Source organism: Hylaeus volcanicus, chromosome 4 (assembly GCF_026283585.1).
Source record: "Hylaeus volcanicus isolate JK05 chromosome 4, UHH_iyHylVolc1.0_haploid, whole genome shotgun sequence".
NCBI lineage: Eukaryota > Metazoa > Arthropoda > Insecta > Hymenoptera > Colletidae > Hylaeus > Hylaeus volcanicus.
In genome coordinates, this window is record NC_071979.1 from 9,760,489 (window position 1) to 9,788,447 (window position 27,959).

At 41.7% G+C, this 27,959-nt stretch overlaps 7 protein-coding genes across 8 annotated transcripts in view; 2 read left to right on the plus strand and 5 right to left on the minus strand.

Annotated features, from left to right (window-relative positions):
- The window catches only part of LOC128875164 (dynein axonemal heavy chain 1-like), a 77,123-nt gene that overhangs the window by 16,763 nt on the left and 32,401 nt on the right, over nucleotides 1-27,959 (plus strand). The window lies entirely within an intron of this gene.
- LOC128875957 (thyrotropin-releasing hormone receptor-like) lies at nucleotides 70-27,617 on the minus strand. The gene is made up of 4 exons (XM_054122010.1): nucleotides 26,564-27,617; nucleotides 4,810-5,008; nucleotides 3,145-3,250; nucleotides 70-2,224 (listed from the first exon to the last, which is right to left on the minus strand). Exons 1-4 carry the CDS (start codon nucleotides 27,440-27,442, stop codon nucleotides 1,993-1,995), a joined length of 1,416 nt encoding a protein of 471 aa, XP_053977985.1. The 5' UTR covers nucleotides 27,443-27,617; the 3' UTR covers nucleotides 70-1,992.
- Nucleotides 10,429-12,773, minus strand: LOC128875954 (cytochrome P450 9e2-like). Its single transcript, XM_054122007.1, has 2 exons — nucleotides 11,894-12,773; nucleotides 10,429-11,818 (listed from the first exon to the last, which is right to left on the minus strand). Exons 1-2 carry the CDS (start codon nucleotides 12,680-12,682, stop codon nucleotides 11,072-11,074), a joined length of 1,536 nt encoding a protein of 511 aa, XP_053977982.1. The 5' UTR covers nucleotides 12,683-12,773; the 3' UTR covers nucleotides 10,429-11,071.
- Nucleotides 13,027-15,137, minus strand: LOC128875952 (cytochrome P450 9e2-like). The gene is made up of 2 exons (XM_054122004.1): nucleotides 14,241-15,137; nucleotides 13,027-13,905 (listed from the first exon to the last, which is right to left on the minus strand). The coding sequence occupies exons 1-2, from the start codon at nucleotides 15,120-15,122 to the stop codon at nucleotides 13,180-13,182; spliced, it is 1,608 nt and encodes a 535-aa protein (XP_053977979.1). The 5' UTR covers nucleotides 15,123-15,137; the 3' UTR covers nucleotides 13,027-13,179.
- LOC128875955 (cytochrome P450 9e2-like) lies at nucleotides 15,544-18,114 on the plus strand. Its single transcript, XM_054122008.1, has 2 exons — nucleotides 15,544-16,399; nucleotides 16,512-18,114. The coding sequence occupies exons 1-2, from the start codon at nucleotides 15,611-15,613 to the stop codon at nucleotides 17,229-17,231; spliced, it is 1,509 nt and encodes a 502-aa protein (XP_053977983.1). The 5' UTR covers nucleotides 15,544-15,610; the 3' UTR covers nucleotides 17,232-18,114.
- LOC128875956 (cytochrome P450 9e2-like) lies at nucleotides 17,337-19,926 on the minus strand. Its single transcript, XM_054122009.1, has 2 exons — nucleotides 19,121-19,926; nucleotides 17,337-19,043 (listed from the first exon to the last, which is right to left on the minus strand). Exons 1-2 carry the CDS (start codon nucleotides 19,907-19,909, stop codon nucleotides 18,333-18,335), a joined length of 1,500 nt encoding a protein of 499 aa, XP_053977984.1. The 5' UTR covers nucleotides 19,910-19,926; the 3' UTR covers nucleotides 17,337-18,332.
- LOC128875953 (cytochrome P450 9e2-like) lies at nucleotides 20,239-22,394 on the minus strand. 2 transcript variants are annotated; one of them, XM_054122005.1, is made up of 3 exons: nucleotides 22,276-22,394; nucleotides 21,357-22,196; nucleotides 20,239-21,126 (listed from the first exon to the last, which is right to left on the minus strand). In XM_054122005.1, exons 2-3 carry the CDS (start codon nucleotides 22,143-22,145, stop codon nucleotides 20,377-20,379), a joined length of 1,539 nt encoding a protein of 512 aa, XP_053977980.1. In that variant the 5' UTR covers nucleotides 22,146-22,196; nucleotides 22,276-22,394; the 3' UTR covers nucleotides 20,239-20,376. The 2 variants fall into 2 exon arrangements, with proteins under 2 accessions (XP_053977980.1, XP_053977981.1); XM_054122006.1 differs by lacking the exon at nucleotides 22,276-22,394 and having other exon boundaries at nucleotides 21,357-22,212.

Consider the following 27,959-nt stretch of genomic DNA (forward strand, 5'->3'; position numbering starts at 1 on the left):
CGATGAACGGCTCGTGGATAGGATGCTTTCGTACTTCTCATTCGACTTTTGCATCATTTATCTCTGAGTGTTTAGTTATCCAGAAATTCCCACAATGAACCAAGAAAGAAGACGATTACCTTCGCTATGGAAAGAAAATGTCCAACGCTGTCGCGTCGAAAGGAACACCTCGCGTAGTCAAGTACACGAAACGAACTTTCATCGTGATTGACTATAGCGATCAACTTCGAGTGGAAGCTACACGCGCTGGCGAGAGTGCTGTTGGAATTTCAATTAAAAAGTTGTTTGACGACGTCCTTGATAATTGCTTTTTGTTTGCACTATTTACTGAACTCAACGATGTTGGAGGAACGACGAAACGTAAACACGAGGGTGGGAGATGTGTAAAACTATTTACCCTCGTCGATAGTGTCGCTCCAGAAGTGTCTCTTCGCTACAAGTAGACAATTTTGCGAGCGCTGGTTATTTCGAACGAGTGTTTTCGTTTAGACGAAAGCATAGAACTTACTTGAGATTTGTTTAATTATCAATTAGCATTCTTCACTGTTTGCAAAATATTCTAAAACAAGAATCTTAACGATATCTCTACAAATTAAAGATCAGATTAATGCATACATAGCATTGGTATATTGATTTTATTACGGTGACTCGTATAAAAAAAAATGGAGTCAACCCTACACGCGAAGAAAATAAGAAAAGAACGAATAATTCTGCAATTTATACGCAATTACCCTGTCGACTCGAGCAAATACGATTTCTCCCCTCGTAATATTCCAAGAAAACTTCGCTCGAGAAAATTCGAGGCATTCGAAGCCGAAACGCGTACGGTTGATTTAGCAGCTTCAATAAGAGCTTAGGCGAATCTTCCGGGCGCGATAAGAAACGGGAAACCATCGCAACGGCCTCCGCGACGTGCTAAATCTCGAAAACTGCGTCATTTCCAGTGAGAGATCCAGCAGATACTCGAAGAGGTATCTTCCGTTCAATTGCTATTGCGTACGCTTAGCCCTAGATTGGAGGCCTGTCCTTTCGGATCGGATTTAAATCAGATTTGAATCAGTCAGAGCATTAGCGACTACGGTTTCCTTTGTACCGGTGCGATAACGAGAGATTGAGTGCGTCGAAAGGGGCACGTTTCCCAAAGCTATTTGGCGAAATAAATCACCCCATTGTTGAACTTAAAGGAATGCTACTCCGCTAGTAAAATAGATTCTACGCAGTACATTGTCTCGTACCTTAGCAAGTGACTTCCAAAATACAAGTTAAAGCGTCTGTGGCTCCCCCAATTTCAACGACTGTAGAAACACGTACCAGTGATCATCTATGCAAGAAACGATATTCTATGGTTCCACTATGTATAACTGTACTCCGTTTCAAGGTGCCAAACACGATTATAGTGGGATCGTTACAATTGATCTCGGCTTTCATTCAACATATATTCGCGTACTTAGAGCAAAATTAAATTTCGTATCAAGCCCATCGAGAGTGGCCTCGAACGATCAGTCGAGTCGCATTCAACTTACCAACCGTGCATTAAATTCTCTCATTCGTTGCATACCCATCTGTTCGAACCTATCGATAATACAGAAAAAGCTACCTTTCTCAAAACATGCATACTTTGATACCTCAGAGGTAAACTGTGCCTATTCCAAGTTTTGGAGATTCAGAATAAATACTAATACATCGCTTAACTAACGTCATCGCTTCCATTGCCACTTGAAAATCTGAAACTCCCAAGGAATCAGCATAGCCCACCTCCAAAGTACATAAAAATTGTATTTATCGAGGACAGGTCGAAATTGACCTACATTCAATTCTCAAACTGACCAACGTTAAATTTCGCGATGAACAGGTTGGACCAATTGTCCTCGAATGTCATGTTTCCCAGGGGACGTTCGATTCGTCGATCGAATTCGGTGTTACGCGAACGTGATCCCTTGTCGAGCAATCTGTCATCTTCAAGACGTCTGGTTCACGGCATCGTCTTGTCATCTATATGTATCTCTGCGGATTGCAATGGTACCTGGTCATGCTCTTCAGCACCTTACGCAGCAGCTGTTGCAGACAGCGACGGAACGTAATGCCGCACATGGCGTACAGAAGAAAGTTGATGCTGAAGTTGGTGTAGTAGAGAAGCATGAAGAATTGCTGCAGGCACCACAGAAGATCTGGGGTGTCCTTGCGGGCCAGGCTGAAGAAGAACACGCATAGTCGGATCACGTAGCTGGAAAAGAACGGGATCCTTTCTCAAGCTGGTGGATTGAACGTTAATTGGAGACTAGGAATGCGGTCAATTGAGAAAATTTAACGAAGAAAAGGTGAGAAGGGCATAATTGTACTTTGGAAGGGATGAAATATGTTGGTGTGCTATACGACGACGTTTGATATAATATAAATGATATGGCGATATAATAATATAGTGGAATGATGTGAAAATCTTTGAACTGTACGACTATCACTTTTCATTTTGTATTATGTAAGTAAACGTGACCACTTCAACGGTGTAAGTTGTATAGGTCAGCCAAGGGTCAGACGCAATGTTTCTCTAGCTATAGAGCGATGCTACTAATTTGTAATAGTGAAATTTTTATTTTTATATAGAGCCAACTAGTTAATCAATGATATATTATAGGTGATTATTGCAAATTGTGGTGGTGTAATCAATATAGGGATTGTTTCGACAAAAACGAGCGGATTGAAAACGAAGTTTCGTATCGGAGAATACCGAGGTTGAAAGATAGAAGCGTATAGGTGCAATCGACTATACATTGATTAATGGACGCCTCTACAACTCATTGTGTCAACTCCTTTTTGTCTTTGTAAATATCGACAGTGGAGTAATTTGTTCCCCATCGATTCCGCTATATTGCTTTATTCCTTACTTTCTGTCCAGCTGCGAACTCGGATGCAGTTCAATGCTGCAAAAGGAGATCGACAACACACAAAGAAAAATAGAAATGTTAAATATGAAGTGTTTATTCAGAATTTCTGTAAAATTTTCAATTTCAAAACTTACGAGAAATTTTTCAATTGAGAATATAAATGAAATTTTTATACAAAGTGAGATTAATTGCCGCCAATCGACCATAAAATACACAAAAATTATAAAAATAATTTTTATTCATTTAATGACTAATAACTTACCTTGGTAAATTAAGGAGAATGAAGACGGTGCTTATGAGAAGCAGCATTTTTGTGATGCTCTGCTGACTCCTCGTCGACACGAGATTCCTCGATGATGACCTGATATCTGTAACATAGAAAAATATAAAAAAAAAATGTAACGGAAACGAAGGGAAACTCTTGTGTGAAATTACCGTAGCTACTCGAGCTAATTTAACTTTGTCATTCAACGACCTCGTTTTTCATACCGATCGTGTTCAGATTACGCGCTTCAAAATAACCGTGAAATCATAGAGTATGCAATTCTAAAGCAGAGTTGTCGAGGCGCATGAAATCTGTCGAACACAAATCGAAATTACCCTTTGACTGCGTAGGTAGTTGGGAGTACTACTAGACAGAAACAAATCGCAAAGACTTTAATTAAAAAACGGGTAGCAATCCTTTTACCTCTACCGTATCCTCTACCAGTCGTTTTAGAGATATAATTCTGAACAATTGTACTTTCACTTCACTTTTATTTCACTCGTTTTAACTTTTATTCGTATCAAGGATGCAAACGAGAATTTAAAGGTAAATTTGTTCGTCCAGTTTGGAATTCTAAAATATTTCGCAAAGAAATATTTGTACAATGGAGAAAGTTACTCGATTCGAAAACGTGAATGCTAATGAATATTGCATGTAACCTATTATTAACATTTATTGGGTAGCGTGTGAAACTGCTTGGTAATCGCATTCGACTGCTCTGTACGATTGAACGTTTATAAACGCCGGCACATGGAAAGGGTTTAATAGTAATTGTGGTTATTTGTTCGCGAGCTTTCCGCTCAATCGCTGACCAGACTTACGAGCTTATAGGATTATACGCGTTGGATACTCGAAAAGGACGTTTCACTTTATGCATTTTCTTTTACAGAGCAAAAGTAACGAGCTGTAACACTTCGATTTACAGTGAGAAAGCGTACTATCCACCTTCCGCAATATCTTCCCTCGGAAGCAGTGACATGTCGCAAACTCAGGATGAAATTTATAGCATCTTTCTCTTTTTACTTCTCTTATGATATCGGACAAAACTGCAGAAAGAGCTCCGAAAGCACGACTTTTGTTTCTACAGACTTTATATCTCGCAAATCCCCAAGCATAGAAATCCATCGGATTGAAATCTAAGGAAAATTCCGGGCCAGATCAGGCGATTTTTGAAACGTCGAGGGAATCCTAACCCAATAACACGTTCATCGAAATGTGTCTTTACCTCCTGCAAAACGTCTTCAACTCTCCATGGGATACCTCTCTCCTGCATAAACCGATATCGCTTGATCAAATCATGATTGTCGAGGGATAACTACATTCTCTCCCTCAAAAAACTGAACCTTCTTTGGGAAGGTTTTTATCGCGATGTATGGGTGATACATTGATGGCCCGAGTTGGGTTCTTAGCGATATGTGATATCATATAGTGATACGATATGTTGTGACGATATTTTTTATATAATACTAGTTATTAGACAATCCTGTACATATATGCTATATTCCCCTATAATGAAGTTTTATTCACTCAAATCCTCCACCTCTCAAAATCCTGATACGGTAGAGAAACTTTATTCCCAGATTCGAACTCACACCTAAACGTCTGTAAGTAACTTTCTTTTTCGGTCGAGTAGCCTAATCAGAGAAGAAAAGGTACACTTACGTATACAGCGAGCCGCTACTTCCGGCTGCTGGCAGGCGATCCTCGGCGTGGAAGGTAGCGCAGAGTTGGTCTGCTGTCGGGAATGATGGGAATGGTTGTTCTTCGACGAGTGAAAAGATTGCTGGGAGGGCGGCCTTCGACCTCCGACTATTGGTCCCATATTGATGCCGCCTACGCCATTGTTACTGCTGCTGGCACTCTGGAAATTAAGGCGTATGGATTCGAAGCGTTACTCTTTAAACGCAAATTATATTAATTACGTTGAAAAATGTACAAATAACTTCAAAATGGCATAATTTGGTGAAAAAAGATTGCACAGACTGCATTTACGGATCAACCTCTATACCCCTCTGCTTTGCTCTAAATTACGTAAGCAATCGTTTCCGGACAGGATCCACGATCTCGATTAGTCTCGGAAAGGTACGGTCTTATCCAGAATCCATCAAGATCGATGTCTCCGCCTAATATTTATTGTCTGTATAAACCTCTTGGCTAATATTTTATTTAATGGCAAATCTCCACTTTATCTTGATGTCGTGAGTTATTTAGTTTATTCTATCGATGCAGTCGTAGTGGAGTTCCACTATTGGTATAATTAGAAAAAATATTGAAACTCTTATTAAACTGCATGCTTGCCATTTATTTGACCCTTTCGAATTTTGATGTACCTACTCCGTTTATTTTACGCGTTTATTCCCCAATTAACAGGAAGGGCATATTTAACACGGAATGGAAAAGACAACAAAGGCCAAAGTAGCGAGACGCAGCTGGAACTGTGGAAACCCAACCACAATTACAAACACAACGTCAAATGATTAAGCGTCGTATCTAGCGAACGAGGGATGTAACTGTAACAAATAAGTCCTTGCGTAGGAGAATCTGTCTGTAAATTTGAAACAGTTGCAGGTGGAACAGACGTAGTACGACGATAATTGATTTTCTAGAAATCCTTCCAGTTTACGCATTGATATGCTTTGTAGCGACAACTCGCTAACAAGAGAATCGTCGACCAATTTTGAATCTTTTTTTAGTTTTAATTGAATAGCCAACAGTACCACGAATCACGTTACAGGGAAACGAAATCAAGGTTTGCTTTATTCGATACACTACATGTCGATTGCACCTAAAATAAAAATTTATTATACCGAAAACGTGTCCTACCCGATAAATATTAATTCGGTAGAGTTCGATGTACATGTAAAATCGACGTTAATTTTCGAATCAAATATGAAATGATTGTAAATGATGTAAAATATTTCGTATAAACTCTTACAATTCTGCTGAATGACATGATCAAAAGGAGTTTTCATACCCCATTTTTCAAAGGATAAAAAACAAAAACCCTGCGTATCCTGTCAAACACGAATTTATCATTGGAAATTATTTGGAATTCTATATGCGTCAGCAAGACATTAATAAATCTAGCAATATCAAAGGTACCATACTATTGTCCTATTTGCAATACATTTAAAACAAATACGGAGATTTCTAATAAAAATTTCAAAAGTTATATAACTTATTAACATTGTAGACAATGTTTTCCATTATGTAATGTACATTATGTCAGAAAGTATGACGGGCGCGACGTTTCAATTGTGCTATACTGTAGACTAAACCGTCACAATAGATGTCCACGGGGTGCCAATCATTTTTTATCCATGTTATCAGCTACTGCAAACATTGTCTTCATCAGTAGCGTATCGGAAACTCGTAACCTGTGAGATCATAGAGAATCCATCCACTTTACAGCCTCTCACTTGCTCCCGTTCGACTTTTAATGAAAAGCGAAACAAATTTCCAACAGAATACACGCAATGACAATTCAACTTTGCAAATTTTTCTTCGTGCATTATCTACAAGAGCCATCAGAAAGTGAATACGTAATGGAGAAGTTCTAACAGGCACCTCGAGAATCGTTCAAGGTTAAAAATCGTCGGAACGGGCGACCAGCGGTTCATAGATTACTTCCTTCGACGTAAATCAACGTCTAGCCTCGCCAATTACAATTTGTCGTTGTAAATTGCCTCGCAAAACGCTGCACGCCCAACGTATCGGTAGACGCGTCGTTCAATAATGAGAGAACAGTGACTTCCTCTCTTCTTTATCATTTTCAGTGGCAGCAAAGGTTGAGGGCAAGTAGTAGTTTCGCAAACTCGAGAAGTTTGCGATCCCCGACTTTCACAACACGTGGGGAAGATTACACGAGTGTCGTTCAACTATCGGCGTTCGACTTTATATTAGTTTGGCGCTGAACTTGGACCGTTCAGTATTTTGATCAATTTCATAAATTAATTCTTCGAATTCTGATGTTCCCCACTTTGAAATTACGAAGCTGAAATTTGGGAGATGAAGGAATGGTATTCGAACGTAGGAAAAGTATCGATAAAAATTAGTAAAGTCTTTAGGAATAGAACAGAAATGAAACTCCTTTTTTCTTTCTCCCAAGAATAACCTGTACTCTATTCAACGAGTACTTAAATTAATCTACGAACGAAAGAAGTAATCCAGTGCCATTACATTTAGAATATAATTAATTCAATGCCTCTTTTAACAGAAACGATATTACATGGAATAAAAACTCTCCAATGACATTTGTTCCGGATCTTAATAAAGTTCATCGCAAAAGAGGAAATCTCTTCCACAAGGGATTTTCCTCAGAAACTAATAATCTTCAATTTCAATAATCTTCGTTGTTCTTGCGTAAAGAGCGGCTTAATTCGATTGCGGGGAATATTTTCTTTGATGTTCCCTACAATACAGCTTCTGTATCACGGTAGTATTAATAATTATGGAAATGGACCGCCGAGCTTTTAAGTCAAACGAATTTCTTCGAATGGAAATGTAAACAAGAAAATATTGCATCGTTTAAAGGAGCTAAATGTTCTTTTCATTGCGTCACCGTGTCTCAGGCTACATGGCGAATATACAGGGTGCTCCACCAGTAGTGCCTGTGTCATTTTTGAATAAAGAAAGAAGAATTGCTTAAAGTTGAAATTGCTTAAACATGAAAGAAGAGGAACACATTTCAATTTTCTTTTATTATATCTGACTGGCGCAAAACGAAGTAACGTCTATTAGCTATTCTGTCTTGTTAAGTTATACGATCTTAAAATAAGTATCCCCCGAAGAGCTGTATCGCATGAATGGCGTTTCCTGTATTAGCTGCATAGTTAGATTCTGATTAACTCGATAACGACTTTAATCAGAAATCGATAACACCAGACGCTCTAGAAATCCGTAATTTTTGCGAGCTATTGTTTGAACTGAAATACTTGATACCATGTTGTACAGGTATTGATATTTTTCTTTCTAGTAATTCAGCTATGTAATCAGTGAAATGAAAATAGAAAATTAAAAGTTACAGCTTCAACAGCACTTTTTAAAACTCCAATATAAAAACTCTTTTTAACCCTTCTTTTTGAGCGTATTCGAACTGTATTTTTTCTGCATAGGATTTTTCCAATTTGAATCAATGTCTACGGCTTTACTACGGCAGCATCCGTGTACGGTGTTTAATATTTAAATTTAATATGACGAACATCGCAGGGAAATGCAATATCAATTTTAATGCCAATTTAGAACTTCTATACACAATCGTCGTTACCTTTGCCGATGAAACTGCAATTTATGTTAGGAAAATAATGTATGGTTATTAACCATAAAACTAGGATATCATTTTAACGATAGGCTACTATAATGCAATCGTCGTGTATACCAATAATAAAATTAACGACTGGATTTGAAGTTACCGCCTCGCTCGAGTATTAGACGCTCTTCCTATCACCTGTGATTCGATAAAATTTCATGTGTAGATCGCTCATGCACGAACCAGGAGCAAGTGCAGGGCAGATTTTTCAGGTCGAACAGTATGAATAATTCAGTAGCGCGGTCTGCGAAGTGTGCTTGTTTCGAAGCCGTGAAACGAACGATATTTGACGAGTCGCCAAACACTTCCGTCTCGATGATTCGGCAGATACGAGCATTGGATCATTCTGCTTTTCGGGTCACGGTCTTGTGCCGATGAGAAAAGCGCACAAAGATACACGTAGGTTCCATTGAGGTGCATTCAATATTCGTACTACCATACTACTGTACCACTGTACATCCTCAGGGGCTATGACTGTGCTTCCCCGATATACTCGAGCTCCTTTTAAGCCCGTTGGTCCTGAGTGCCATAGACTAATAAGAATATAACACGTAAAAGAGAGAAATGTATGCAAATCTGTTTCGTAAAGATCAGTAACAAAGTTTCCCCAAGCCACAAATATTGTTGAAAAAAATGTTATTGACCTCCATGATCTACGCACTGGGTAACCTCTTGAGGTAATTTTACAATACATTTTGGAATTGAAACATATACCATAATTATCTTTAAAGAATTAAACCATCTACCATATGATTTATCAAAACTCGAACCCGATCTACACGTGGATTGGATTATTGAAATTGGAGATAAATTGGGATAAATTGCGAGCGATGAAAGTCTGAATGAGATTCTAGGAACTGATCCACGTGAAATTGTACCGTCGATTGGCTCGCAAATACGTGCTGGTTTATCCACGGCTGTTGGTCAATTGGCAAATATTGGAAAAATAAGAAAGATGGGTAAGTGGATTTCTTGTCGATCGAATTAAGTTTGAATATGCTGCAAATGGAAATAGCTGTTTCATTGGGACAAATGAACAGAATCCAATTTGCAAATTAGTCCCTTCCAGAATGGGAAATAAACTCAACATGTAAACATACAAACAATATCATTTCAAAAGTGCCTAGATTTGTTTCAAGCATTGTTTAGAGTACGCAGTGAACAGCTCATATATAAAAGTAAAAAAAATAATTTTTCCATTGTACTCTGTATAAACGTGTAATGAAAGACCTTAGCAAAAACTGCTTATCAATTTAATATATCAAGAATGGCACGTTACCTTTGAAAGAAGTCAATTGACGTCATTCTTCTCCTTCAAAGTTGCTGAAGTCAACCTTTGCGAGGCTGCAAGTTAATAGCGTGCTTTCGTTTGTGCTGTTAAACTAATATTCATCAAAGTTTTTGAAGCGTGTTATTAAGGTATTGCGAGAAATGGGCGTTGCGTGAGAAACGTTTTTCTTTTAAAATATCGTAATATTTATAACTCAAGTTTCAATACGTTCATCTCTTTCCCATATTATTGTTTTACTCCGATTTGAAATTCGACATGCGATTTTCTGTTTCATTTGCTTTATGAAGATCGTCAAAGCAATTGAATCATTTGTTTGGTAACATGCAACGAAGTAACGTAAGCAATGCATTTTAATTCCTCCCCCTTTTTCCCTTTGGTATAGTTATTCCGCGTTACGAGATTCAGTAAAGCCATGATGAATACTGTTTCCAGCTAAATAGGATTATAGAGATTAAGCCAGTGAATGGAGTTAAAACCGTTGAATCTACCAATCGACCAAGTTTATATTAGTTGATCGCTTCAGTAACAGTCGCAGAAAGTATCAGTAATTATTTTAAATTACGGATCGCTCTGGAAAATAATACAATTGCGCGCAGAGTGCATCATTACAGAGAGGATTCTTGTAGAAGTTTTTATTTAAATATCAGGATTTCAATTAGGCATAAAAATACGAATTTCATACTGCCCTTAGAATTGCTTATATTTGTTTTGTTGTAATTCATGAAATACAGAAAGTACTATACAGATTATATTTACATTAAGTATAGGAAGGATATGTATCGTATATCGAATATGTTACGGTTTAGCTTCTGTATTCATCTAGATACAGTGAGTACTACACAAATTCAGCTTACACTACATACAGTAAGTAATAAAGAATTTAATTAAAAGTCAATCCCATAAGTATTCATACCCTTTATGCGTATCGAAGAAATTTGTTTAAATTAAATGATAGCTTTTATATTTTTAAATACGATAAATACTTCATTTATCAAACCTATCATTTAATTTCTACAATGGACGTACTTTAACACGTTCAGAACGTGGTAAGTACAGAAAGTACTAAAATTTCATTATATCATTTGTCTAAACTTCTACCCCAAACTTCTGGACCTCTCTTCGATCAATATTCCTCCCTTTCGATGTAATATGTCAACATTCTTACTTATTCAATTAAGAAAAGTTTCACTCTTAAGCTTTACATAGTGAAATAGAACTGTTCTCCTCGCCAGTTTCCGCTTTCTGAGCCAAACTACTCCTTTCAATCGATATTCATTTCAACACAGAATCTCACCGTTCCCCGCTAGTCGATTAACAACAGTTTCCTAAGTTTCGCTAACGTCGACATCGCCAACAGAAACTCCATTGTCCCTAACCTTGAAGTTCAACCAGAACCCATTGTCAGCAATGAGCGCAACGGTCTTCTTGCTGAATCTCATCGGGATGGTGGTTTTAGCGCAGGGCTCGATCTCACAGCGCAACAGAAGGTGGAAAAACATGATCTTGATCTCCAGCAAGGCGAACCTGTTCCCTATGCAGATTCTTGGGCCTATACCGAATGGCATGTAAGTGTTCTGAGATATTTCAGCGTTCAGGAACCGATCGGGATCGAATTTGAGTGGATTGGGGTAGATCTTTGGGTCGCGTTGCGTAGCGAATGGCAGAAACCACACGACATCTCCTGGTTTTATGGTGATAGGTTTCGAGTCTGGGTTTGCTGGCTCTAACTCAAACTCTTTCACGCAAATACGATCCAGAAAACCTGCGGCAGGGTAGAGCCTGTTGGCCTCATCTAGCACTGCATCCATGTATTTCATGTCTTTCAGAGCGTCGTAGGTGGGTTTCCCATTGGTCTTGCGCATGACATTCTCTATTTCCGCTCGCAGTTTGGCTTGCACGTCTGGATTCGCTGCTATTTCGTGAGCAGCGAAGCACATCAGGTTGGAGGTCGTGTCGAACCCTCCCAGGAAGAAGATGAAAGCCTGGTTAGTCATTTCGTCGATAGAGAGTTGTCTCCCGTTGGTATCCCGTGATTCCATCATCAGCTGGATCATATCTGGACGGTGGACATTCTGTTTATAAACAAAGAGAAGTCATAGTAAAAGGAAAGTGAGGAAACATAATTAGAGAGGGTACCATTCGCTTACCTTCTCTCTCCTTGTTCTAACCGCCTCATCAATGATACTAGTGAAGTATTTGCGAATCTTGGTACTGAACATTCTCATCTTGAGTAATTTGGACAAATTAGGGAAGTTCCTTCCCAACAGCAACTTCAGCGACCTAATGGGTGTGATGGCCATGCTCTTTTTAACAAACATGTAAAACTCGTTGTCCTTATTTTTCATGGAATCAACAGCTATACCAAAATTGGTCGTCGCAATCACGTCGGTACTGCATCTTCCGAAAATGTCCTTCAAGTCGTAGATTTTGCCATTTTTTGATTCCGCGGCAATGTGCTCCGCGAATCTTTCCACGCAATCCATCATCAGCGTGAACATGGTCTTCATTTTAGAAGAGGTGAAAGATGGGCTCAGGAGCTTTCTCATTTCTCGCCAGCGATCACCGCGAAGAGAGAACAGGTTCTTCCCCATCAGAGGGTCCAGCTCCTCGTCAACGAAGCCCCGATGGTCGGTGAAGTTGTCGAAATTCTTGATGGCGATCGATGATACCACGTCTGGATCACGGACCACTATTATTGGCGTGGTGAACATGTAGAATCCGAAGTACTTGAAGTTTGGGAAGCTATTGTACAACTTCTGAAGATACTCAAACATGCATACACGATAGAAGATGATCGGTGCCATGTTCCCCAGAATAGGAAGAGGCGATTTGTGCATGATTCCCATGCGCTTGAAATAGTTCATTCCTTTCCATACATACTGATAGACGAAGAGGAGGACCGTCACGAAGAACAGGGCTGCCGTGACAAGATCCATCTTGATCGTGTCTCGATCGTCAATTGAGTGAAGATGATAAACACCGTCGTTGTTCACTCGTGATTGAGTCTAGTCTGCAATCGAGAGAGATTGCACGCGATGCGACACTGATGTTAAGCCTCGATAACCGACTCTTATTTAAGGCTGTTGATAAGAAATACTAACGTGAAGCGACTTAATCGATAAGAAGATGTCTCGTTTGTAGTCTACGTGAGTCTTCGAACAAATAAGAATCAAGGTTGGCACTAGGTTCTAATTAACTACAAATAGGTTCTTATTATTTAATTAAAATTGAAGGAAGAGAGGGACAATTTCAAGGCAAAACTTTAGAATTGACATCTAGCTAGGTTACTTTAGTGCAGTGGATTCTTTATTCTCTTAAATAAACAGTATGTTAACAAACAGTTTGACCATAGTATCATAGTATTTAATCTTAATACATAAGTATATCACAATCAAAGCATTTTCCAAAAGAAGCTTCTCTTTATCCAACAATTCTATTCTGAAATAACAGCTTCATCCCTAGCCTTGAAGTTCAGCCAGAACCCATTGTCAGCAATCAGCCCGAATCTCTTTTTGTCGAATCTCATTGGTAGCGTGGTCTGAGCGCAGGGTTCTATCTCGCAGCGCAATAAGAGGTAGATTAACACGATCTTAGCCTCCATCAAAGCAAATCTCTTCGCTATGCAGATTCTTGGGCCTATACCGAACGGCACGTAAATGTTTTGAGGAACGTCGTCGTTCAGAAACCTATTGGGATCGAACTTGAGTGGATCAGGGAAGTTTTTTGGGTCACGCTGGAGGGCGAATGGCATGAACCACACGATTCCCCCTGGTTTCATGGTGAATGGCTTCGAATTCGGAGTCGCTGGTGGAAACGTGAATTCTTCCACGCATACACGGTCTAGTCGTGACACTACAGGGTATAGTCTGCCTGATTCCTTCAGGACTGCGTCCATGTAAGTCATCTCCTTGATGGCATCGTAGCTGAGACTACCACCTGTCTTTCGAACAACTTCCTGGATCTCTGCTCGCAACTTGGCTTGCACGTCTGGATTCGCTGCGATCTCGTGAACAGTGAAGCACAGAAAGCTAGAGGTCGTGTCATACCCTGCCAGGAAGAAGACGTACGCTTGATTTGTCATTTCGTCGATGGTTAGCTCCGTTCCGTCCTTGTTCCTCGCCTCCATCATCAATTGGATCATGTCTGGACGGTAGATACCCTGTTCGTGGAGACAGATAAAAAAACAACACTTGAGACATTCTAAACTCTCAAGATTTTCTACAACGTTTTAGATCTTCAACATTTTTAAATCATTCAATAAGAGCCATTGAAGAGGAGCTATAATAAATCGAAGACATGCGTGCTATTTCAAACATTCAAGAGTCTTGAGCTTTCAAGGGCACCCGTTCTAACACTATTTTTAACAATTCCAGAATCACGCTACGTACTTCTGATGTGTTCACGTTCATTCATATGAACTACCAGTCCAATTACTTGATAACCGTGCCTCGTAACGACCGCTAATCTAACAAATTATTTGCCCTCTGCTCGTACCTGTTCTTTCCTCGTAGTAACAGCGTTTGCAACAACACCAGTGATGTAACGGCGATCCTCATCGCTCATGATCTTAATCCCAAACAGTTTGGTCAATCTAGGAAAGTTATTTCCTATAATCAGCTTTAAGGACTTGACAGGCGACATGTTTATCGAGTTTTCAGCGAATACGTAGAACTCGTTGTTGGGATGCTTCATTGAGTCGATAGCGATCCCGTAGCTGGACGTTGCGATAACATCGGTTGCGTATCGTCCAAAGATCTTCTTCAAGTTATACACCTTCCCTCCTTTCGATTCCTTGGCGATGTGGTTGGTGAAATTATCTGCGCAATCGACGATCAGGTTAAACATGATCTTCATCTTGGAAGAGGTGAAGGATGGACTCAACGTCTTCCTCATCTCTCGCCAGTGATCACCGCGAAGAGCAAACAGGTTCTTCCCCATCAGAGGGTCCAGCTCCTCGTCAACGAAGCCGCGATGGTCGGTGAAGTTGTCAAAGTTTTTCACTGTGATCGAGGTGAGAAGTTCAGGGTCGCGAAGCACTATCACGGGCGTGGTGAAATTATAGAATCCAAAATACTTGGCATCCGAGAAACGATTGTACATCCGATGAAGATAATCTCCTATGAAGATACGACGGAACAAGGGAGGTGCTATGTGGCCTAGGATCGGAATCCAAGGTTCGTGTGGGATTCCCAGTCGTTCGAAGTACTTCATCGGCTTCCACAGGAAGTGGTACACGAGGAGGAACGCTGCCACGAGGGTTAAAGTTGTTGCACACAGATCCATCTTCAAAGTGTTTTCGAGACTGTCACCAGCTAGTCGATGCTCCTGGTGTTCATTCACGACAGACGTGAAATGAAGCGCGTAAATGGTGGTCATACGACTTGTGCCGCTGTTATATAATTTTCGTAACAGCGATAGTGCAACTACATACGCAACATTGTACGTGTACTATTCTCAACTTTGTTTAATACACTGTATCATATTATCACCGAGTTGTTTACAAAACTAAGATTCCACATGCCGTTACTTAAAACAAATAAAAAATGGATATAAAATAATGAAGAATGACTACGCGCTAATGATAAAAAGATAAACAAACGTTTGAAGATTTGATAAACTCTTATCACGCAACCGGCCACGAGTTGTTCATACAAAGAAGCGAGTTTACAAGCTACTACATACACGAGATATCTAATCAGATTTAATTTAGGCATGCGTCAGAAGTCACGTGCTGATCACTCATATGCCTACCTCTACAGTTGGCAATATAATGTTTAGTTACGCTGCGTTCTTCGACGCGTAAAAAAGTACTTCGGAACGCTATTCATATTTTCCTGGAGCAGCTCATTCGGATTTCATCTAACATGGATCCGTTCACAGCAGCTCTAATCCTTGCTACAGCGATTCTATTAATCTATCTCTACCTGTGGAAGCCGATGAAGTACTTGGAACAAATGGGAATCCCTCACGAACCTTGGTTTCCGATCCTAGGCAACATGGGGCCCATCATGTTTCGTCGCGTCCACTTCGCTGAACATTTCCAAACAATGTACAATCGTTTTCCAGACGCCAAGTACTTTGGAGTCTACAGTTTCATCAAGCCTACGATAGTGCTCCGTGATCCTGACTTGATCGCTTCAATTACCATAAAAAACTTCGACAACTTCACCGATCACGATGGCATCACAGACGAGAAAGTGGAACCTTTGTTAGGGAGAAACCTAATCGCCCTTAAGGGCGATCGTTGGCGAGAGATGAGGAAGGTGTTGAGCCCAGCCTTCACGTCCTCCAAGATGAAGATCATGTTTAACCTGATCGTCGATTGCGCGGATAACTTCACCAAGCATATCGCAAAGCAATCCAAACAGGGGAAAGTGTTCGATTTGAAGGACAGCTTCGGTAGATACACAAACGACGTTATCGCGACCACCAGCTTTGGGATCACCGTGGACTCGATGGAGAATCCTGAGAACGAGTTCTTCATGTTCGCCAAGCAGGTTATGCAGACTTTCTCTACGCAGATGTTGAAGGTTATGGTTATACGAAACTCTTCTAGACTGGCAAGGTTCCTCGGTTTAAAATTATTCAGCGATGAGACTCGGAGATACTTCACCAACGTTGTTGCCGAGACAATTAAAACGAGGAAGGAAAAGGTTGGTATCTTATTTGGTCCACTTGCAACATTTTTCATTCATCAGACTTTTGATTACCACTCTCCTATATACGAATCGTGTATCACGACGTTTGAACTATGTCCCAAAATAGGGTATCTACCGCCCAGACATGATCCAGCTGATGATCGAGTCCAGACACGCGGACGGACAAGAGCTCAACATCGATGAAATAACGAGCCAGGCGTTCATCTTCTTCCTGGCTGGCTACGAAGCGTCCTCGACCTTGCTGTCCTTCGCTGCTCACGAGATCGCCGTCAACCCTGACGTACAGGCTAGATTGCGAGCAGAAATCGAGGATGTCATGAAAGCTACCAATGGAAAACCCACCTACGACGCTGTCAACAACATGAAGTATATGAGTGCAGTGATAAACGAAGCTGGCAGATTATACCCTGCGGCAGTCGCTTTGGATCGACTCTGTGTAAAGGAGTTCGTGCTCCCTCCCGCAACAGAGAATTCCAAACCTGTCACGATTAAACCTGGTATGGCTGTGTGGATAACGCCATTTTCGCTCCACCGCGATCCAAAGTACTTCCCTGAGCCGAAAAGATTCGATCCTGATCGGTTTCTGACGGGAGAGATTCCTCAGAACGTGTTCGTTCCATTCGGTATAGGCCCAAGGATTTGCATAGCGAACAGGTTCGCCTTGATGGAGGCTAAGATTGCGTTGTTTTACCTTCTACTGCGCTGCGACATAGAGCCTTGCGCGCAGACTACCATTCCTATGAAATTCAGCACTAAGACCTTCTCCATGATGCCTGAAAATGGATTCTGGTTGAGGTACAAGACCAGGGAAAATGGAAATGCGTAGTTGTAGATAACGTTGATACTGACGAAGCTTTTGATTGGTCATAACATTGTTTGAAGAATGGAAGAGTTTGAATGATATATACGCAAATGATAAAGCCTGTCTGGATGGTGTTATAATCTTTCTTTCTTTCTTCTTTTTATTATACATATTTTATAAACGTATTTTATCTGATCTCTGAAAAAGTTTTATTAAAAACAATCAAATATAACATAAGAGAATAGGAATTAGTAACATTACCAATTATTTTTTAGCATATGTTCCATGTTTCAGCAGTGAATAAATTGACTTCTTCAAGATACGTTAGTGTATCCTAAGAATACATATAATTTGATTATTCAATGCAGAAATGCAAGTGCAACTTTGCTTGCTTTTCATTTGGCAATCTGCAGAACATTCCATACATTACATGATGCAACAGAATATTTCAATGAGCAATTAACTAGCGCTACTTGTCTGCAAACAAAGTATTGGGTAATCAAGGTTAACGAACTGGCTGTATGTATACATATGTGGACGACCAGCACGCATGAGTTTTGTGGAGAGAGGCAATCCGGCGTAGTATAAAAGTAGGGGGCATGGATGACGTATTCGCATAACAGTCTCGGTCAATTGAATTTCATTCAATTGTACTTTTGTCTACATTGATACGGCTGAGAGCTTACGGTCAAGGTCATTTTGTGGTAACATGACAGGTCCCAATTAAAAGACGACCAACACACATTTCTACACACAGGCATATACAATATTTTTTTTTTCAAACAGCTTTTCGCAATTTCTAGGCTCAATTTATATCTGAATATCGAAAAAATGCAAAACGTTGCAATCTCGAATTTGTCTCGATAGTGATACTCTCGGTATAGATTCAGGAGAAGCTGCAAAAATGTCAATCGACGATTCCAATCAGCAGGTGATGGTTTCAATTACAATCGGGAATGTCAAGTGACATACAATGACTCCAACTACATATCAAGTTGCAAATAACAATTTATAAGAGATTCGGAGCAGGTTAAGAGATAAATGTTTTGTTCAAATACATTTTTTATTTATTAGGTGTAGCATCCAAAGCTTCATCGACATCAACACTGACGACAGTTACGCGCTTCAATCTTTCCTGGACTTGAACCTCAACCAGAACCCATTTTCAGGCACCATGGAGAAGTTTTTAGTGCTGAATTTCATAGGAATGGTAGTCTGCGCGCAAGGCTCTATGTCGCAGCGCAGTAGAAGGTAAAACAACGCAATCTTGACCTCCATCAAGGCGAACCTGTTCGCTATGCAAATTCTTGGGCCTATACCGAATGGAACGAACACGTTCTGAGGAATCTCTTTCGTCAGAAACCGATCAGGATCGAATCTTTTCGGCTCTGGGAAGTACTTTGGATCTCGGTGGAGCGTAAATGGTATGATCCACACGACATCTTCCGGTTTCATCGTCACAGGCTTGGAATTCTCTGTTGCGGGAGGGAGCACGAACTCCTTTACACAGAGTCGATCCAAAGCGACTGCCGCAGGGTATAATCTGCCAGCTTCGTTTATCACTGCGCTCATATACTTCATGTTGTTGACAGCGTCGTAGGTGGGTTTTCCATTGGTAGCTTTCATGACATCCTCGATTTCTGCTCGCAATCTAGCCTGTACGTCAGGGTTGACGGCGATTTCGTGAGCAGCGAAGGACAGCAAGGTCGAGGACGCTTCGTAACCAGCCAGGAAGAAGATAAACGCCTGGCTCGTTATTTCATCGATGTTGAGCTCTCGTCCGTCCGCGTGTCTGGACTCGATCATCAGCTGGATCATGTCTGGTCGGTAAATACCCTAGCACATGAATGTCTCAAATAGAATTCGTAAGAGTATTCGTCTGGCAGTCAACCTGTTAATAGTGGGATACCAACCTTCTCCTTCCTCATTTGAACAGTGTTGGCAACAACACTGGCAAAGTATCGATGTGTCGCCTCGTTGAACAGCCTCATACGGAGCAGTCTTGCCAGATTAGGAAAGTTCGTTATCAGCATCATCTTCACCGTCTGGTTATTGAAAGCCTGTACAGTTTGCTTGGCGAACACGAAGAATTCGTTCTCAGGATCCTCCATCGAGTCCACAGCAATTCCAAAGCTGGTGGTTGCGATAACGTCGTTCGTGTATCTACCAAAGATGTCCTTCACATTGAACACTTTCCCGTCTTTGGATTGTTTCGCGATGTGCTTGGTGAAGTTATCCGCGCAGTCGATAATCAGGTTGAACATGATCTTCATCTTGGCGGACGTGAACGTTGGGCTCAACACCTTCCTCATCTCTCGCCAACGATCGCCCTTAAGGGCGATTAGGTTTTTCCCCAACAGAGGATCCAATTGCTCGTTAGCGAAGCCAACATGGTCGGTGAAGTTGTCGAAGTTCTTTATGGTAATTGAAGCGATCAAGTCAGGATCACGGAGCACTATCGCAGGTTTGGTAAAACTGTAGACTCCAAAATACTTGGCGTCTGGAAAACTATTGTACATTGCTTGGAAATGGTCGGAAAAATAGACCCGACGAAACACGATCGGCGCCAAGTGGCCTACGATCGGCAGCCATGGTTCGTGGGGGACACCCACTTGCTCGAAGTACTTCATCGGCTTCCACAGATAGCGGTAAAGGAGGAGCAACACAGCCACGACGATTAACGCTGTTGTGAACGAGATCATCTTGATCGAGACTCGACAGACAACTTCTCGAAGGAAATGCGGCTGAGTGGCGAAATAAAGCGTTTGCTTGCACGCAGAGGAGCGTCGCTAAACTGGCATTCGCGCAGATAGCGGTGATCTAACGTCTGAAAGTGGTGGTCACGTGGCTCGTGAGTCACGCGTAAATGAAATCAATGTTTAGCGCGCGAAGTTACTTCTGCACGCCATTACCTGGGAAGGAATGACTCGAACCATGTTTCGAGATTAAGCTGTTCCACAAAATTTAAAGTCTGGTTATCTTTCTAGTCTTATCATTGAGCAGTTCTTGCAAGGCAGAACACGCCAAAACATGCAAGGCAGAAAGTATATTTCAAAAAGTATTATTACAAAAGTGAACACAGGTAAAATAATTATAAAATAAAATAACGCGTTATTCGAAATAATGTACCAAATAATATGTACAATTTCAGAAGTGCCCAGGACCCACCCTAAACTTCGCCATTGGCGTCATTCGTTCGCAACACAGTTTTGTTTTCCCTGGTCTTGAAATTTAACCAGAATCCTTTATCAGCAGCCAGTAAAACGCTCTTCTTGCTGAGTCTCATGGGGATCGTCGTCTGAGCGCAAGGCTCGAAGTCGCAGCGCAATAAAAGATAAAACAATGCAATTTTCAGCACCATCATAGCGAATCTATTTCCAATGCAAATTCTAGGTCCCAATCCAAAGGGAAAGAAGTGTTTTTGGGGTATTTCACCGCTCAAAAATCGATCAGGGTCGAATCTGAGCGGATCTGGAAAGTACTTTGGGTCGCGTTGAGTTGCAAACGGCATGAAACCTATCATGGCGCCAGGTTTGATCGTGACAGGCTTCGAATCGAACATGGCTGGTGGGAATTCGAACTCTTTCACGCACACGCGATCCAGAACTGTCGTCACAGGGTACAGTCTGGCAGTTTCGTTTAGCACCGCGTCCAAGTACGCCATGCCTTTGATAGCATCATAAGTCGGTCTTCCATCTGTTTTCCTCGCAATTTCCTCGATTTCTGCTCTCAATCTGGCCTGAATCTCTGGGTTCACGGCGAGTTCGTAAACAACAAACGATAGGACAGTGGAGGATGTCCCATAGCCAGCCTGGAAGAAGCTGAAAGCCTGGTTCGTCATTTCGTCGATCGTTAGCTCCTTCCCGCTCGTGTCCCCAGACTCCATCATCAGTTGAATCATGTCTGGACGGTAGATACCCTGTTTTGGGACATAGTGTATATGTCATGACAAGTGAGTTTTCTATGTAAGGTTGAGGGATTAGAGGGAATAATAAACATTGGGTACAGATGTAGAGAGAAGGTTGGAAGGTTGAGATTTTAGTAAATGCAGGAGGCTGGATTATTTTGGCAATAGTGTAGTAATTGTTTCATTTACTAGCAAGGTGGAAAGTGGATAGGATGGATCACCCAGACCTAATTCAGACCTACCTTCTCCTTCCTCATATTAACAGTCTCGGTAATGACTCGAGTAAAGTAGCTACGAGTTTGGTCGTCAAATACTTTGATCCCGAGGAGTCTCGCCACACTTGGAAAATGTCTGCCAATCAATATTTTCAGCACCTTGAGAAACGTGAAATCTATCAGCTGCTTAGCGAATACATAGAACTCGTTGTTGGGGTTCTTCATGGAGTCGACGCTGATTCCAAAGCAGGACGTTGCGATCATGTCGGTACCGTATCGACCAAAGGTGTCTTCCAAATGGTACACTTTCCCATCTTTGGATTCCTCGGCTATATGTTTGGTGAAGCTGTCCGCGCAGTCGGTGATCAGGTTGAACATGATCTTCATCTTGGCGGAGCTGAAGGCTGGGCTCAACAGCTTCCTCATTTCTCGCCAGCTGTCGCCTCGAAGGAAGAACAACGTCTTCCCCATCAAAGGGTCCATGTCCTCGTTTCCCATGCTGAGGTGGTCGGTGAAACTGTCGAACTCCTTGATAGCGATCAATGTAATCAGTTCAGGATCACGGAGAATTATCACAGGAGTGGTGAATATGTAGAATCCAAAGTATTTAGCGTCTGGGAAGCGATTGTACATTTTCTGCGCATGCTCTCCGAGGAAGCTACACCGAAAGAGGACAGGCCCAATGTGGCCTAGGATTGGGATCCAAGGTGCGTGAGGGATTCCCAGTTGCTTGAAGTAATTCATTGGCTTCCATAGATACCGATAGAGGAGCAGAAACACTGTCACGAGGATTAGAGTCGTCGCGAACGGGTCCATGCTGATTTCGAATAGAGTAAACACCTAGTTTACTAAGTTTATGGAGGATTCCTAGGAATCAATAGAGGTATTTAATTGACTTCAGATAAGGCTTCAACCAGGGGGCTTTTGTGAACTTGACATGACATACCTGTTTCACTTCTATATAATTAATAGATAATAGACAATCCACATCTAACTCAAACACTTGCAGGATTAGCGATAGAAAGCACACTTGTTGATGCGCCGAGATGCATTATGCAACTAACTTTGTGTTGGCAGACATGGAAGGGAGGAGTGGTGATCACATGACTCATGAGTCATTCGTGGATTTAATAAGAGTGGAACATAGCAGTCTACATGCAACGAGAATAACAATGTTACACAGAACTTAAAATGTTGTCTAGCAGGCGCTGCATTGCGTGGGTCGACGCGCGAATCTTGATTGGACATACGGTGTTAAGAAAGTGAAAAGAAGATCAACATATGAAATAATAAACAAATGCTTTCAGTAATGTGCTTGACCTCTTGATCAGTATATTGCTGAACATGTGAAATTAAAATTAACGAAATAAACAACTGGTCGTTAATGAGATCATCCACTTAATAGCTGGTAGTTTATAGCTGATTATTGGAATAAGAAATGTATTCAGACACTTCGAATGAGGAAAAACCTATCACAAAAAATCTTCCAGCGGACAGAGTACTCATTTCCTAGAATTATGCCACAACAGCGATACGGACAATCACGAGCAAAACAAGTCAAGGTTTCACATAGCAAGAAGTTTTCGCATAAAGTTGCTTTCATACTTGCTTCAGGAAAGAACGATCCAACTATACCGACCAACGTTTGTTGGATAGACGCTAATTACCAAAATTAATTAATTCGTCATAATTTTCAACAATGAGACACGGAAACAAACAATAGATGATCACCTAGTTTACGTAACGTGTACGTAACTATGTAACAACTGCGGATTTCATACATTTATGATATAAACTAATACAATAAACTCACACTAAATATAACCAAAAGGTATGCACACTCATGCAAAACGAAGTATTAAATTATCCACGTGGCGAAGGGTGGTTATATGTAGTGACTGATGATCTGTATTGTTCACTTTCCTCGTCAAGAGAAACTAGAAACGAGATCAAATATTCCCATGCAATTCAAATGATGCACTGAACAGCCTACGCTAATTAATGGAGATGATCAATCGGCTTCATGTCAACTCCGGACCTACATGTTGCGCGTCTAATTATCTTTGTCATCCACCTTGTTCATCGAGGTAACAATGACCATGCAGGATCAGAACGAGTGCGATAATTCGTATTTCGGAGAGGGTTAGGTTTGTCTCCAATTCGTATTCACCTTTCCTCTCCTGGTTTTCACCGCGCCGGCAACGACGTCAGTAAAATACTCCTGCGCCTGTAGGCTCATAATTCGGACGTTCAGCAATTTGAACTATAAGTCCAGTATCTCGTTGACAAATGTACAGAACTCGTTGCCGAACGTCGTTGTTTGAGAAATTTGAATTTGGATCGTCCAATCGATCAATACTGCTCCACTATTCGACGCAAATTAGTAGAGCATCATCGGCAATATTATGTCACGCCAAATAATCTGCAATTGTTTATAGAAATCTAGCGCGGTCACGTTTGGCTACCTGATTTTTCAAAGATAGAAGTTTTAATGACGGTTGTCATTGTTTCATCAGCGATTGGTCCAAACACGTATCAGTTTTGTAGCTGGTCAGCGCAACGGAACCGCTCGGATAAAATTACCACGTATCGCTTTGAATGCGTTATGACTACAAACGAACGAGCGCGCTCCAATGAATCGCATCGAATTGAAGACCATGGAAAGGCGAATGTTTTTCCTCTGCCCCGCATTTTTTTCAACGCCAATCACAGTCTTTTTCTATGCGTTATAGTTGCGAACACGATGCGATTCGATCGTCTACGAAATGCAATTTTACATACAGATACATTAAAAAAAAAACAGGTAACAACGTGCATTCGCGTATTTGAAATTAATCGAAAAGAAAATTTCGTGAGATTCCTCCCTTTTTGGAATTTTGCAAAATCTCCAGAGAAGATTTCGATTTCCATCGGGTCATCGCAAACGCTCGATGTCAAAATGAAGTTATGACAAAAGGCCGTAAATTACCAGTTGTCCACGTGGCGTGAAAGAGGTTACCGTTGGCTGGACGTCTGCTGGAACCGCGTACATTTCAATTACTTGCAGTAATTGAGTCCCCGGCGTGGGTGGACGTATACGTTCGTTACAATCGGCACACGGTGCCCGGCGACGGAGCAAAACACGATTGGCTCGTGAAACGAGACATTGTGTAGTTCGACGCACCACGAAGAGATCGATTTGCGGGCAAAAGGGAAACACTTCGAGGTTGTATCTATAAAGATGAATGGTGACGGTTACGTAAGCTGTGAGATATTTATAAAACGTTCCAAAATAGCTGAGAACCTCGATAGCCGCAGCCGTCTTCCAACCAATGGGGCGTAGGGACAAATTGTATGGAAAGTCAATGAAATATGTAGACAAGCCGGAAGGAGGCAGCCAGAGGAATCTGAGAGGGTAAAAAATTATTTAAAATATTCAGAGAAGAAGGAAACATTCAAAGTTACGAGTTGGCTACCTAAAACTTTCGATGTAAATATTATGGTACATGTTCGGGATTAGTTGAACAGGGCTCGAAGAAAAAGGCTCGGTACGGATTTCAGAGGTGGTAAGACTTCTAAGCTGTTTATAATAATTTCACGCAGACGCTGAACCGGACCTTCTAAATCTGGACAGAGCACGGTTGCGTGGCATAAAAACGCCATTATTGCTGATTGTAATCAGATCTGGATAAAATTTCGTGGAACAGTATTTCAAGTACTGTTTCAAATAATAGTGACGTGTAAAACCGCATTCTAAAGTCGAATGATATAATTTTATCGCATCGAGTTAATGTTTTTGTTTAAATGGTACAGGATGCGACACGAATCAACTAAATACAGACGTGATAAGAGTTTTAAATTAAACGAGTGTGAAATCAATGGTGGCGCTGTTAAAAATAGATTTCCAATCAATGCGCTCCTGCTGCAAACGACACGCCCCGATTTACAGTGACTCATTGTCATTTGTATCTTAACGCCATTATAAATTTATTTATAAATAAATTTTGCATACGCAGAATTCACTAGAAATTCACAAAACACGTTCTACGACATGCGAAATCTTTGCTCACTCTTTTAATCGAACACGAGCGTAACTCAAATTCGAGTGGGATAACAATCCACCTGTTAATCCTGCATTCTATCCGCGTTCCTCGGAAAACCAGTTTTTCCGCAAAAACGGCTTTCACGTAACGTGAGGACGGATGAACTATTTCGAGAATTGTTGATACGTTGATCTAAGCACGGCGGGCGGATCATCCCGCGTGACTAGAATGCTTGCTCGAATAGTCCACGCACTCGCCCCGATGACTCTTCCGCAGCAGCTCTTGTTTACGTTCGCCGCTCTCTTGAACAGTGGTTCTTCGCATTTCTTTAAACTTCTGGCGTGATATAGAAGATACTTTAGAAAGTAAAAAAAAAAAAACACACGACGGAACGTCGAACAGAAACACGTGGACAAATTACTCTAACTTTTTTATCTTGTCTGTGGTTTTTTTATCTATGTAAATTGTAATAAGTATCTAAAAAAAGTTGCGAGTCTGTTAATGAATATCATTAGAGTGCTGTATCAAGAAAAATTTTTTATATAATAGTTTATTTAATTCACCAGTAATAATTAGACTGCGGATGTTTATACCAGTTTGAAAAAAATATCGAATTCATCTTGCCATTGACCAATCGCGGCGTAAACAAACCCCAGCAACGGAAATCATCGATGGGATTGGACAAATATATTCTACATCCGTGATCTATGTTTTGTTTGAGTTACTTTGTGAAAACTCGACTTGTTTTCGCATGGGACGTCTCCCAGCGGTGGGTAAGAAAAATAAAAAGTCCTCGGGTCGTTCAACCGGAGACAGGAGCCTGCGTCGCGGCACGCATTCAAAATAGTGGCTTCCATTAGCTATCGAATCTTGAGACGTAAGGGCGTCGGGTTTTTACTACCTGCTGATTCATCGTGCGCCGCTAGAAATAAATTAAACGTCCGGGGAAAATATAGATTACCTACACCCTCGTCTCTGTCGATGCCGGGTGAAAAAATTAAGCGTCTTCGACTATTCCCTGAGTCGACGTCGCCTAATTTCTAGGGCACCGAGAAGTCGAGCGTTTCCATCTTCGCGAAGGGAGAAACAACATCCTCCCCAAGACGTCGAAGATAATTAACGAACCGCGTAGATGGTTCCCGCGTTGCAAGGAGAAAGATTATCCACAGACTAAGGCGAACGTGTAAGGGAAACTTCGAGTTTAGCACTCACCGGAATTCGATTCAAGTTGATGTCAGACCTTTCCCTGCTGGACCAGTCGGTGGACGAGGAAGACGTCTCCTTGAACCGCCTGCTGAACTTTAGAAGATTCCTCATGATCATGGTGTTCATTACGATAATCAGAACCAACGGGGCGATTAGACTAGCGATGCTGTCGATGATGCTGATAATCTTCATGGTCTCCAGATACTCGACCTTGAGGTCGCAGTACTCCTCGCCCTCTCTGTTCAAAACTACCCCGGCTGTGACGAAGGAGTACGAGTGGCTAGCCAGTGCCAAGATCACCAGTACTAGCACGATCGCCTTTGCTCTGGCGATGGTGCATATGTGGGGGCGATGCAGCGGGTACTGGATCGCTATGAATCTCTCCACGGTGAAAGCAACGATCAACCAGACACTCAGGGAGCTGCAGACGGCGCTCACGTAGACCAAGGTCTCGCACCAGCCGTCCTTGTTGAACACCTTCCAACCCAGAGTGTTGTTCAGCCAGACCAGCAGCAGAGTGATCAGGAAGCCAAAGTCAGCGGTGGCCAGGGCGGCAAGATAGTAGCTGGAGCTGCGTATCCTGAGGTGGGTGTTCAGAAAGACTATGCAGGACAGCAGGTTGCCCACCAGGCCCAGCAGGATGATCGAGGGGATGTAGTATTGATGGAAGAAGTCCAGGAGGAAGTACAGCGAGTGGCAGGCCTCCATCGGTTTCTCCTCGAAGTCCAGACCGGGATCGAAGCTGCGGTTCCTGTACGCGTAGTGGGTCAAATTGGCCCATATGGTCGGAGAGACCGATCGCCTCGGACGAGTCGAGACGTCCATGGTCGATGACTCTTCCGCACACCTCGCGTTTAGGTTGAACGTCGACGTCATGGAGAACATGGCTCTTGTTGATCGCGGAAGCGGTGAGTCGACAGGTATTGAAAGCTCAGAATTCTTGAAAGCTTTCAGTTCTTCTCAAGGATCACGTGCTACATGAACGCGAAACTTGGCGTTTAAGTCACCGTTTCTCCCAAAGCACCACTTTCCACGTCACGACACACCAGTGATCGTCAATTAGAGCTAGCTTCCGTCGCGTTACCCCGTTTCGCCTCTAGTCAGTGTGGTGGCGCGAGTGCGGCGAATAGAAGCGATACTGATTTACGCTAGTGCGTGTTTTGTCTACATTGGCTAGCTTATTCGAAAGCTTCGACGAAACTCGTTGCGGCAGGCGTGATTTTTGAATCAAACTTGCTAGGAGCGCTGGTTAATTACACCGTACAAGGGCTACCGGCGCGGCGCCCTGCTTCCCACAGCGAGACTTGGCTGAGGTTAGCGTGCGATTATCGAGGCTCTGCTCGGCTCAAGATGAATCGGCACCCAAAGGCGAGTCGCATGATCTCCGATCGATGATCCTCTG